The sequence below is a fragment of the Myotis yumanensis genome, unplaced genomic scaffold, assembly GCF_028538775.1.
Source record: "Myotis yumanensis isolate MYYU_CA2020_CCGP unplaced genomic scaffold, mMyoYum1.0.hap1 SCAF_7, whole genome shotgun sequence".
In the NCBI taxonomy this organism is placed as follows: domain Eukaryota; kingdom Metazoa; phylum Chordata; class Mammalia; order Chiroptera; family Vespertilionidae; genus Myotis; species Myotis yumanensis.
This window is the reverse complement of record NW_027223758.1, coordinates 74,084,787-74,097,047: the sequence shown is the minus strand read 5'-3', so window position 1 is coordinate 74,097,047 and position 12,261 is coordinate 74,084,787. Positions and strand designations below refer to the sequence as shown.

At 57.7% G+C, this 12,261-nt stretch overlaps 1 protein-coding gene across 1 annotated transcript; it reads left to right on the top strand.

The window, feature by feature from the left end:
- The first annotated feature begins 3,314 nt into the window (after positions 1-3,314).
- SLC32A1 (solute carrier family 32 member 1) lies at positions 3,315-8,510 on the top strand. Its single transcript, XM_070420980.1, has 2 exons — positions 3,315-4,373; positions 6,635-8,510. The coding sequence occupies exons 1-2, from the start codon at positions 3,981-3,983 to the stop codon at positions 7,820-7,822; spliced, it is 1,581 nt and encodes a 526-aa protein (XP_070277081.1). The 5' UTR covers positions 3,315-3,980; the 3' UTR covers positions 7,823-8,510.
- Positions 8,511-12,261: the final 3,751 nt, after the last annotated feature.

Sequence of the window (12,261 nt, the reverse complement as noted above, 5' to 3'; positions counted from 1 at the left end):
GACTTTCCATGTCTATGCCTGTCCTTGCACTGCTGTGCGTCTAAGCCTGTCACCCAGCAATTCTGCCTATGGGAATGGGTCTAGGGGTGCCTTCCTGGTTTCTTTGTGTGGCAGGCAGTCTTGATACAAATCTCGTGTGTGTCTGTCTGTGTGCCAGCCTGGCCTTGGCCTGTGCGTGTTGCTCTATCAATCTGTGTAAATCTGCCCATGTGCTTGAATCTGTGTGTTGGCCTCATTTCTTTGTGCACCTGTCAGTTGGCTTGTCATTCTCTGCGCGTGAGTGTGTGTGTGCATGTTGTGTGTTGTGTTTCAACTCAGGGGGCCAAGCTGCTGCAAATTCTTCTCATGAGGGTGCCCCTAGAGGAGCTTTTAGGAGAATTTGGAGGTTGATGGTTTCACTAGAGCACAGCTCAACTCATTACCAGCTAGGTAGGTCGTCCTGTTTGTCTCCTGGGGCTGCCTGCCAGGTCCCCTGCCCTCTGCCCTACTCCTGTCTTCCATTCCTTTCCCTTCAGGTCAAGGGCAGGACTAGAGGGGCGAGGACAGGGAGGTGGGGCAAAGACAGAACTCACTCGACTCTCACACCAATCATAGGCTTTTTCTTGCACACTGACTTTCCCCCAAACAATGAGAAATGGCCATTGGATATAACAGTAACAATAGCAACAATAATAAAATAATTGCTACCACATATTGGGCACTTAGCACATGCTAAGCATTTTATATGCAATACCTCCTAGAATCCTCTCAATGTGAGGTTATTTTCACATTTTATTTATAAGAAATGGAAAGTAAGAAAAGCTAAGTATTTCAGTGTCACACAGCTAGTATATGATGGAACAACATGGCCTTTCAAGACAGGATGGGCTGCTTCTGAGCTTGCTGCCCAGGAAAGAAGGTAAACAGAGACATCCCCCACCCCCCACCCCACACACACACCCCAGTGGCTGGCATCTAATTATAGCAAAAAAGAAAACCTGGAATCTGATTTGAATTTCATCTTTTTTGGCAGCAAAGTGGCCAGACACCAAATAAGCAGGGAGAGGAGATAGAAGGACAAGATGAGGTCGTGAAAGGGAAGGCACTGGAGGGGCATCAGGATTTCTGGGCCCTAGGCTGCCTGTACCCTGGGCTCTCTGTGACCTTGAGCAGGACACCTCACTGCCAGGCCCGGGTTTGCTTATCTGCACACTGAGGATGAACGTATGAAAGAAAGGCTCTGCTAGGAGTCTTTAGGGATGGTTTAAGCATTGCAGAAAGGAGCATTGGACTGAATGCTGTCAGAGGTACCTCCTAGACACAAGAATTGGGGTGGAGAGCACAGGCAGGACTACGCTTGGGTCATCTTGGTGATTCCCACAACAGCCAGAAGAGAGCCACATGCATAGTAGGGCTGTGAGACGGTTTGCTGAATGAATGGTTAATGAATGGATTTCTCATTAACTACTGAAAGAACGTCACAGTTCCCCTTGGGTCCCACAGCAGTGATCATCATAAAGGAGAAGGAAAGAAAGTAAATACCTTGGACCCTCATAAAAATCCACAAATTGGCAATGACCAACTGACACATGTATGCCATTGATTCACTTGTCAGAGAAGGCCTCCATGGCTATCTTCAGGTCTGGGTGTGTATGGGGGGCACTAGGGAACCCCAGTCTCTGCCCAGATCATCTGGTGGGCGCCTAAAGAATTTCACCAGGAGCAGAAGTGGAGGGAATGAAAATAAGGAGGTGATGATCTTTGTCTGTAGGAATCTGGGGGAAAGGTCCTTTCTCCCCAGAATCTGGGGACTGGGGTGGGGAGGGTCACTGTGTAAGGGCAAATCTCTGGGTTGGGAGATCAGTTCTATTTCAAAGCCTCTCCGGAGGAGAGAATCTGTGGTGGGAGAAAGGATCTCTGTCCTGTCTTTGTACCAAATCCTATCGCGATTCTGAGGATCTGTCTGGGGAAGGTCTCTATGGACAGCTTTTCTTGTCATAGTGGGGGGTCTTCAGGATGCGGGGGGGGGGGGGGGGGGTCTTGTTTTCTGCCAAGTAGGCTCTTGGGAGAATTTAAGAGGTATATTGGGAGGTTTTAGGAACATCTCTGTCCAACGTGGTGGAAGTTTCCTAATTGGAGAGGAGATTCCGGGAGACTGAAAGGCAAAGGGGAGGAGGAGGGGACTGATGAGGAGGGGGTGGGGGCTGTTGTCCTGGTCAAAGCCCTCAGGCCGCCCTACTTGTGCGCTGACGTGAGCTAATCTAGAAATTCTGCAGGGGAGGACACTGGGGTTCTCCCAGACTCAGGGCCTCAGGATAGAAGAGATGGAGGGGCCTTTTTTCTTCCTCTTGATTCTCCCCACCCCACAGGCCCCCACTCACAGCCGCTAATCCTCCTTCATCTGGGCTGGGGCAGCGGGGTGGCAACGGGTGCTGTTTACTGCTTAGGAGGGGTCTGAGCGAGCGTCTAGCTGGGAACACATACCGGGACCCATACTGAACGGCGAACCCGCAGGGAGGCACAATTAGAAAAGGATTCACACCAGCAAAAACGCAGGCAATCCATTTGGAAACGTATGCACACGAAATCCAACACACAAGCTCTGTGCACATCCAGGTTCAAATGTGAACGAAACTACACATTTACATAAACACTGTTACCAAATCTTACCCTGGGAATCCGCTCAGATCCAGCCCGTCTCACTATCTGATACAGTGTTGGTCTTTGTCTCTTATTCTTGCACGCGCCACACGCCCACCCCACTCAGCAGGAACGGTCTAGGTTTTTATGGCTGGGCAGCCGCCGTGCGAGCAAAAGCCCGAGCGCACCGAGCGCCTCCGCGCGCCTGGGCCCGCTGCGAGCGTGTCTTTTCTCCGCGCTGGACACTGGCTAAGACCCTCTACGGCGCGGGCATTCGCAGACCCGCCGGAGGCTGTGGAGAGATGCCCGCACCGAATCCTGCCTCCTTCCAGACCCGCCAAACGAAAAGAAAGCGAAAAGCCAACCTTTCGCCTCCATTCTGCACACAGTTGGAGAGCGGTTGGTGGCGAGCGACCCGAAGATTGGCTTCCATCGCAGCGTGCTGGACAGGCAGAGACAGCCCCGAGGCCGGGCTACGCATTCTGGAGAGCAATCCATGACCGACATTTCTGCCTTCCAGGGGGGCTTGCGGCCAGGTGTAAGTGCGAGTGATGGGTGCCAGGGAGGCAGATCGACCCCCAGACGGCTGGGCAGGCAGCGACAGGTCACCGTCCTGCTGCCTTTCAGGGTATCTAGACCTGTCCTTGGCCAGAGACTCTGGGACCAAAAGGCTCCCGGACTCTGGATGGGGTTGCTGGGACCGCGGGACCGCGAGGATCCGCACGCCCGGACCCCCTCCCTCCCTGCGGCGGCGGGGTAGGAAGGGCCAGGATCCGAGCTTAGCACCTCCCCCAGAAATGCAGCACTCCAGCCCCCACCGCGCCCTCCGCGCCCTCCGCGCCCCTTCTTCGCGCGCTCCCTCCCGCTGCCTTCCCGCGGACACCCTTCTGCCCCTATCTTCAGTCTCCTGAGTTCCTTCGCGCCCCCTTTCTCTTCCCCTTGCCCCCTCCTCACACCCCCTGCCTCCGGCGTTTCCCCTCCCTGTCACCCCACCCCCGCCTGATTCCTGGGGGCGGGAGCGCATTGGGCTGCGCAAGGGTGGGGGCGCCGCTCCAGCTTCGCGTAGCTGCTCTGACGCCGCCGCGGCCGCCGCCGCAGCCCAGCCCGCGCCCCGCGGCAGCTCCGCAGTGCACTCGCCGCCGCCGCTCCGCCAGCCCCGCCGCCAGCCCACCAGCCCACCGAGTCGGCCCTGCGCGAGCCTCCACCGCCAGCCGACAGGGTCATGAGCCAGAGCGCCCCGGGGCGCCGCGGGGAAAGCCAGCGAAGATAGCGGCCTCGCGCTCCCCTGGACCTCGCCGCCTCGCCGCGCGCTCCCCGCGTCTCCAGCTCCTTCTGTCCTTTCCGTGGGCCCCGCCGCCGCCATGGCCACCCTGCTCCGCAGCAAGCTGTCCAACGTGGCCACGACCGTGTCCAACAAGTCTCAGGCCAAGGTGAGCGGCATGTTCGCCAGGATGGGTTTTCAGGCGGCCACCGACGAAGAGGCGGTGGGATTCGCGCACTGCGATGACCTAGACTTTGAGCACCGCCAGGGTCTGCAGATGGACATCCTGAAAACCGAGGGCGAGCCCTGCGGGGACGAGGGCGCCGAACCGCCCGTCGAGGGAGACATCCATTACCAGCGCGGCGACGGCGCGCCCCTGCCGCCCTCGGGCTCCAAGGACCAGGCCGTGGGCGCTGGTGGCGAGTTCGGGGGCCACGACAAGCCCAAGATCACGGCGTGGGAAGCGGGCTGGAACGTGACCAACGCTATCCAGGTGAGCGCGCGACTCCCAGCTCTGCCTCCCCTCCCCCACTCAAGCACTGAGTGCCAGGCTTTATCCCCGCCGAGTCCCCTGGCGACCTGGGCCCGCAAGAAGCCCTCTAGTACCAGGGATCTCCCCTCCTCCCATCCCTCCCAGTCCCCAGGAGGAATCCACGCCCGCAGGCAGCGTGTCGCTCCCTGAGCCGCACCACGTCCGGCGGGCCCCGCCGCAGCACAGCTAGACTGAGGTTAGGTCAGAGACACCTGCCCTCAAACCTCGCAAAAGGGAGGGAAACAGAAGGAGGGTGAGCAGGGAGGGGTGAGGGAGAAAGAAAATCAGGATTGGAGGAAACGGCGTCGCGTGGGACTCCGGTATGGATTCACAGCTCCATTTTGGGGGGGAAAGGAGAGGGAAAATTTGCTGAGTTGGGAGTCTCCTCCCTCGACACGCACGCATATACACGCGCGCGTATATAGGCAGGCACACATGCCCGCAGCCATCTTCCCCCGGAGCAAACGCCGGGCACAGGTGCACACGACATGCATCTATGGATAGACCACAAGATTATCCTCAAACGTACCTTCCTGATCCCTACAATCCAACACACAGAAACACGTATCTGTACATACATAAACCCACAAGCACACGCATAAACCCATTTGAACATATCACACACGCACATATGCACAGACGCATGCAGACAGTAACAGGCCCGCTCTCAGTTGGACATACAGGTGGACACACGCTCCTACGGTCCGTGGACCCTCAGCTTGGCCTGTGCACAGTCTCCCCTCTCGCTCGAAATCCCGGCTACAACGCAGAGAAGAGACCAGCTCCTCCGCGCGTGACCGGAGCGAAGCAGCTTCTAAATGCTCTGAACAGCCCGCACCCTTTCACCCCTACTTTCCACACCCCTCCCCGCCACTCCCCACCAGGCGGCGCCAGTCTCCTCCGCCGGGAGCGGGTTTGAAGTCAGCACCTTTACGCGGGAGCTGACGGGGGCGGTCAGGCCGCGGTTCTTGGGGTCAAAGAGGCCTAAGCCCCAGGCGCACTCGGGCCCGGTGGTCTGCCTTCCGCCACGGCGTCCCCGAAGGGCACGGTCGTTGGGGCGCAAAACGTGGGTTTCCCGGGAACGGGAGGCCGCGGCGAGGTTGCCTGAGGACCCGGGCTCTCCGGGCCTTCGCGGGGCCCTGCGCACTAAGTGGCCGGTCCCGAAGTGCCTCCCTGTCCGGGGCCCGGCGAGACGGCCAGTGGAACCGGGCACTGGGGGAAGAGGGGGGCTGCTCCCGCATCCAGGGCCGTCTGCGCCTTCGCTGGGGCGTCTTTGAAGGCCGCGTTCCAAGGGCCCGGAAGAAGGCCAGGGCGGGAGGCGGGAGGCCCGCGGACCCAGGGAACCCTGGGTTTCGTTAGCTTTCTTCCCCATATGGATTCTAAATCCTCCTTCCACAGCTCTACCAGCCCAGGCCCACTGCTTCTAGTTGTACATTACCGCTTGATCTAGCCTCGCACACACCACTCATCCTGCTTGCCTCTACTCTTCCCACGTAATCCCCTTCTTAGGGCCGGGCCACAAGACTCCCTACCTCCAACCCCGCTTTCTGCCTCCCCTACCGCGCGCCTCCTGCCCGGCTTCCTATAGCCCCTGGCAAAAATCCTCACGTGCCCGATGTTCTCGCCTCCCAGGGGCTTGCCCCACACTCTGCCCCCGCTCCTCCCCACCCTATTTCTTCTCCCTCCCACTGCTTTAACGTTTCCTTCTCCAGCTCAGCCTCCAGGCACCCACATGTCCCTTATTAGATTCCCTCCTCCCGCCCCCTGCAGCCCCTCCTTAAATTCTGCGCCCCCTCTTACTTGGGGCTCAGACCTTTCTCAGAGCCCTTCCTGGCTACGGCCCTTCCAGCACCTTCTCACCGCCCAAGTCCCCACTTCTGATTCTGTCCCCAGGAACCACCCTCACATATCTCCACATTCCCCGTCTTTCCTTGTGGTTTGACCTCACACTCAGCCCACTTCACTCCTCCCAGGCATTAGCACACCTTTCCTTCTCTATACACACCTCCGTCTCCATCTCTGACTCAACACCCAGGCTCCCCGTTAAGGCGCTTCGCACCCCTATTTTAGCCTACCCTTAATTTCTGCTCCCAGCCGCTCAGGTCTGGGACTCACTCTCTTTAGCGCCCCCTACGGGCTGTAGCCTTAAGCCACGGCTCAGGCCCTGTCTTCCAAGGCAGCACCAGCTCAGCCCCGGGTTTGGTTGCCTCTTCGCTCCGCAGGGTATGTTCGTGCTGGGCCTGCCCTACGCCATCCTGCACGGCGGCTACCTGGGGCTGTTCCTCATCATCTTCGCCGCCGTGGTGTGCTGCTACACCGGCAAGATCCTCATCGCCTGCCTGTACGAGGAGAACGAGGACGGCGAGGTGGTGCGCGTGCGGGACTCGTACGTGGCCATCGCCAACGCGTGCTGCGCTCCACGCTTCCCCACGCTGGGCGGCCGCGTAGTGAACGTGGCGCAGATCATCGAGCTGGTGATGACTTGCATCCTGTACGTGGTGGTGAGCGGCAACCTCATGTACAACAGCTTCCCGGGGCTGCCCGTGTCGCAGAAGTCCTGGTCCATCATCGCCACGGCCATGCTGCTGCCCTGCGCCTTCCTTAAGAACCTCAAGGCCGTTTCCAAATTCAGCCTGCTGTGCACCTTGGCCCACTTCGTCATCAACATCCTGGTCATCGCCTACTGCCTGTCGCGGGCGCGCGACTGGGCCTGGGAGAAGGTCAAGTTCTACATCGACGTCAAGAAGTTTCCCATCTCCATCGGCATCATCGTGTTCAGCTACACGTCGCAGATCTTCCTGCCTTCGCTGGAGGGCAACATGCAGCAGCCCAGCGAGTTCCACTGCATGATGAACTGGACACACATCGCCGCCTGCGTGCTCAAAGGCCTCTTCGCGCTCGTCGCCTACCTCACCTGGGCCGACGAGACCAAGGAGGTCATCACGGACAACCTGCCCGGCTCCATCCGCGCGGTGGTCAACATCTTCCTGGTGGCCAAGGCGCTGCTGTCCTACCCGCTGCCCTTCTTCGCCGCCGTCGAGGTGCTGGAGAAGTCGCTCTTCCAGGAAGGCAGCCGCGCCTTCTTCCCCGCCTGCTACGGCGGCGACGGCCGCCTCAAATCGTGGGGGCTGACGCTGCGCTGCGCGCTGGTGGTCTTCACGCTGCTCATGGCCATCTACGTGCCGCACTTCGCGCTGCTCATGGGCCTCACGGGCAGTCTCACGGGCGCCGGCCTCTGCTTCCTGCTGCCCAGCCTTTTCCACCTGCGCCTGCTCTGGCGCAAGCTGTTGTGGCACCAAGTCTTCTTCGACGTCGCCATCTTCGTCATCGGCGGCATCTGCAGCGTGTCCGGCTTCGTGCACTCGCTCGAGGGCCTCATCGAGGCCTACGGAACCAACGCGGAGGACTAGGGGGCCAGGGCGAGCTCCCGCGCTCCTCCCCCTCCCTGCCGCCCGCCCCCACCAGCCCCGTGCGCCCTGCCGCCGCGCTTGGGAAGCCAAGCTTTAAACATCTCCGGTTCCTAGTCTCTGATCATTGGGGATGGGGGGTGGGAGGGGATAGGGCTCCACAATCCGTCGCGTCTGCGTTTCTGTTGTCCTTTCTTTTCCACAACACCCTGTTGTGGGGGGAGGCGGGGCTCCTTTGTGAGCAGGGTTATCTGTCCTTCCAAGAGGAGCCCCACACGTAGGCCCCTGGCACCCAGGGGGTGGGCAGGGAGGGAGAGGGGCAGCAGCTCGCAGGCGCGGAAACTTGACCTTAGCGGGACATTTCACATCCATCCAGTGCTCGGAACCTGCAGCGTGCAGCCATTTCCAGCAAGAGCGCTTCCCATTCCGGAGACATTGCAACCCTGCGGCGGGAAAGGCTGGCCGGGAACCCGCTCCGGGTGGGCGGTTTCCATCGGAGGAGCGGGAGGCGAGGAGCAGGGCGGGGTTGGCTTGCCTGCGGGTTTCCAGGAACCCAAACTCATCTTGTGGAACTGTTCTACGTGCGTGTGGTGTGCTCGTGGTGAATAAGATGAAATGTATATCAGAAAAAAAAATCTATCTCTACTTTAGAGTGCGGCGCATAATTATATCCGCAAATAAAGAAGAAACAATGGTGCCCGCGGTCTCGGGTCGGTTCTGCGTTTTACACCCGCAGGGATCCCAGCGCTGGGTGGGCGGCGGGGAGCCGGATCCGGCCGGCCTGGTGAAGCAGGTGGGAGCGACGAAGCAGCGGCAGTGAAAGGGTCGCGGGAGAGCTCCAGGGAGAGGGGAGGATGGTTGGTCCGAACCCAGCGAGGCTCTGCATGTGCTGCGAGGGGCGGGGAGGCGGGGGGAGGGGGGGAGGGGGGGGGAAGCGGGGTACAGCAGTGGGAAGGAGCCCGTTTCCCTGCCGCCCCCAGTCTCCGCCCCTCAACCGCCCGGACAAGGTTTGTTGTTTGTTTCCGTCTCTCCCCAGGAAGGGATCCAACTGAGAATTTGGTGGATGCTCTCCACCTCTAATCAAAAACAAAGGTCTACATATTTATGTCCGAAGCCCTACACGTTTGTTCAATGAATGTTGAAGACAGCCCATCTTAACTGGGACTGTGCCAGGGTCCAGGAGGAGCAAACTCAGCCCTGACCTCTTGGAGTTTACAGCTTAGCGGGCGATGAACAAGGACATGACTGCCGGGGCTGGAAGGCATCTCACCCTAGAGAACAAGCCCCCATCCCCACCCCCAAGTCCAAGCTTAGGTTTGCACAGCCACAGTGAAGAAACCTGGTTTTTTAGAATCAGCAGCCCTGAGCCATTTGGGCCCCAGTCTCCCCTTTTCTTGCACAGCCCGCTGAGCATGCGTTTGCTTGAACTACCCGGCCCCCTTTTGTGTGCAGATCCTATCCCAGGGGCAGCGCTGGCACTGCTTCCAGGAGAGCCAGTTCCGGGATGGTTGGGAAGGGTCATGGTTAGACTTTCCGGATGGGATCTGGGAGCGCGGGCAGGCTGGGCAGTTCCCGGGGTCCCCTCTGGCGACCAGAAGCCTAGCGGGAGAGTCTTGGTCTCCAGCACCAGGGCGGGGCCTGTTTGGACGGATTTCTGCAGGTGCAGTCAGATGGGGAAGCGCGGGAGAATGCCCTGGTACCGCGTCCAGTTCTCCCTGCGGGCTGCGACGGGTGGATGTGTGCAGGTGTATGAGAGAGCGCGCCGATACAGAGATGCGCGAGGGGTGAGGGAAGGCTGCACTTGTATCCTGTGAGAACCTTGACGAACGTCTGTGCGTGCATATGTGTGCAGAGCACCCGTGTGCGTGTACCTGTGATGGTGGTTCCGCGGCCAGCTAATGGGAGTGGGGGCGGGAGGGAGATGAGATCCGGATCCCTCGGCCACTCTCTGCCTCTGACGATTTAACGGGCCATTTGAGATGACTGCTGTCATCCCCCTGGCGCCCTATTGTCACTATTGCCGAGCGTTCAGGATTCGGAGCGGGCCAGAGGATCCTCAGTTTCCAGGCCCCCTCCGCCCCCGAAGTCTCCCGGTCCTGGAGAGCCAGCTGACTGTTCCTCCCGCCTCTGCACCCTGCCCCCTCCCCCCGCCCCACCTCCTACTGCTCCTCTGCGGACCCGTGGACCCTGGGGTGCCCTCTGCGGCGTGTAGCCTTCAGAGAAAGCCCGGACTTCTGCAGTGGAAGGGAAGGTGGGAACGCCATGCTGCACCAGCTCGGTCCTTCCTCTCTTTAAAAGGACAAATGAGACGCCGGCTGACTCTGCACAGCGGCTGCCACGTCCGCAGACTCGCCTAGCTCCACTCCACCTTATCCTGGCTCCCGGCTTTGTGCTCAGCTAGCAGGAGCCGGCGCATCCCCCCCCCCCCCCCCCCCCCCCCGCGCGGTTCCGAGGGCGGGGGCAGGACAGCCAGCCTCCCAGCGTCCCAAGGGAAGGCCCGCACCTTCGTCCCTCCGTAGGAGACCCATCCCCAGACTTGCTTTCGGGCAACACCAAAGTGCGTGGGTAGAAGTTGAAAGGAAGAACTCCTATGTTCTTTGTCGGCAGTGAGCTCGAGCACAGGCCAGGCAAGATTCATCAGTGTCCTTTCCTTCCCAAACACTTAGGATTAGCAACGGTGACGTTCAGATAGAGCAGTGCCCCCAGCAGCGCTATACTAAGCCGAATGGAGGCCAAAGGAATTATTAGCAATACCAATCTTGCATTGATTTCAAATTTCATTATTTTGTTCGTCGTGTTATTTTGAAAATCATAGCTCGCTTTGGTTTTTAATCTTTTTTAAGACACACTGCACACAATGTTGTCTCGCTTATTGAATTTTTTGCACCCCCTTGAATTTTGCTCTCTAAGCAGTTGCCTCTCTTGCCTCATCCTAATCCCAGCCCTGGGTGTAAGGTAAGGTTTGGGAGATGAACTCTACTCCCTACAGGTTTGGATTGAGTATTTTCAAGGGTCTGGCTACAATGAATTCCACAGTGATGGGTGGACACCTCCTCTGCCAGTTGTGGGGTCCAGAAGGGCCAGGTGAGGAGGGGCCTCTGGCCAGGGACACCCAGCAGGATGGCCGGGCAGTGCCGAGAGCCCAGCCAAATGGGGTGAGGTGGGGGGTGGGCCTGGGAGGAGTCCTACACTTCCAGCAGCTCCCAGCAACCCTCCAGGGTGGGATGGAAACAGAGTGAAGAGACTGAGGATTCTGCAGAGGGAATGATAAACTGGGGAAGGGAGAGCACAATTAAAGGAACTATTAGTATTACCTAGTACGTAGTACAAGTTCTGGCAGGCACACAGGATTTATTTATTAAATATTTATTGAGCACACCATAGGCCACACACATTGGGCTAAGAACTACTCTAGGCTCCAGGGTGCCGCAGTAAAGAAGACAGAGAAGGTGTCTGTTGATCTTGACTGAGCTCTGTTTTCCCAAGACCGGATACATCTAAGGGCTGGAGGTCAAGTGTAAGGGGAAGAAGCCTCAAGATCTCAAAGCTGCTGAGTCCTTGTGGAATTCTTGAAGGGGCTGCTGACCTCCCAGACCTTTACCTGTTTCTCTGTTTTAGGCTTTTGTCATTTTAGTGGATGTCTCAGCTGGAGCAAAGACCTTATGCTGAGGGCTGTGTGGAGGACACTTGGTGTTACAGGGCCTTGTAACTCTAAGCTTATGATCTATTTTCTTCTAGTCATTTCCACAGGCAAATAATCACAGCCATAGATTCTGTCTAGTGCTACATTGTGCAACAGAGTAGCCACTAGATACATATGGTTACTTAAATGTAAATGTAAATTAAATAAAGTAAAAAATTCAGTCCCTCACTTGGATTACTCACATTTCAAGTGCTCAATAGCCACATGTGGTTAGTGGCTACTGCATTAGACAATGCAGGTTGTAGAATATTTCCATCAAGCGGAAAGTACCAGTTGGACAGCCTTGATCTAGTGTATCAGTTTTCTGCAGCAATAATGCTGCATAGAAACCTCAGAACTTCAGAATAAACTTTTCTTGTTCATGGGTCCAGGGGATGAGTTGGCTCTAGGTTGCATGTCAGCTGGACTTGGCTCCAGGATGCAGTTTGGGTTCAGGTCCTACCCATGTGTCTCTCATCCTCTTTAGACTTCAGACATGCTCTTCTCATGACTAATAGCAGGAGTGCAAGAGGGCAGTCTAAACGACACAGACACATTTAAGGACTCTGCTTGAATTACATTAGGTTAACAGGTCCACTGGCTAAAAGCAAGTCACGTGGTCAAGACTAATATCAATGTCTACAATGAGAGGCCCTACAAAGTTACATGGTTGATGGTATGGATATATAATTCTATTAAAGGGAGGGAAGAACTGGGAATATAATCCAGTCTACCTCACTCATACATAGTGCTTATTTTT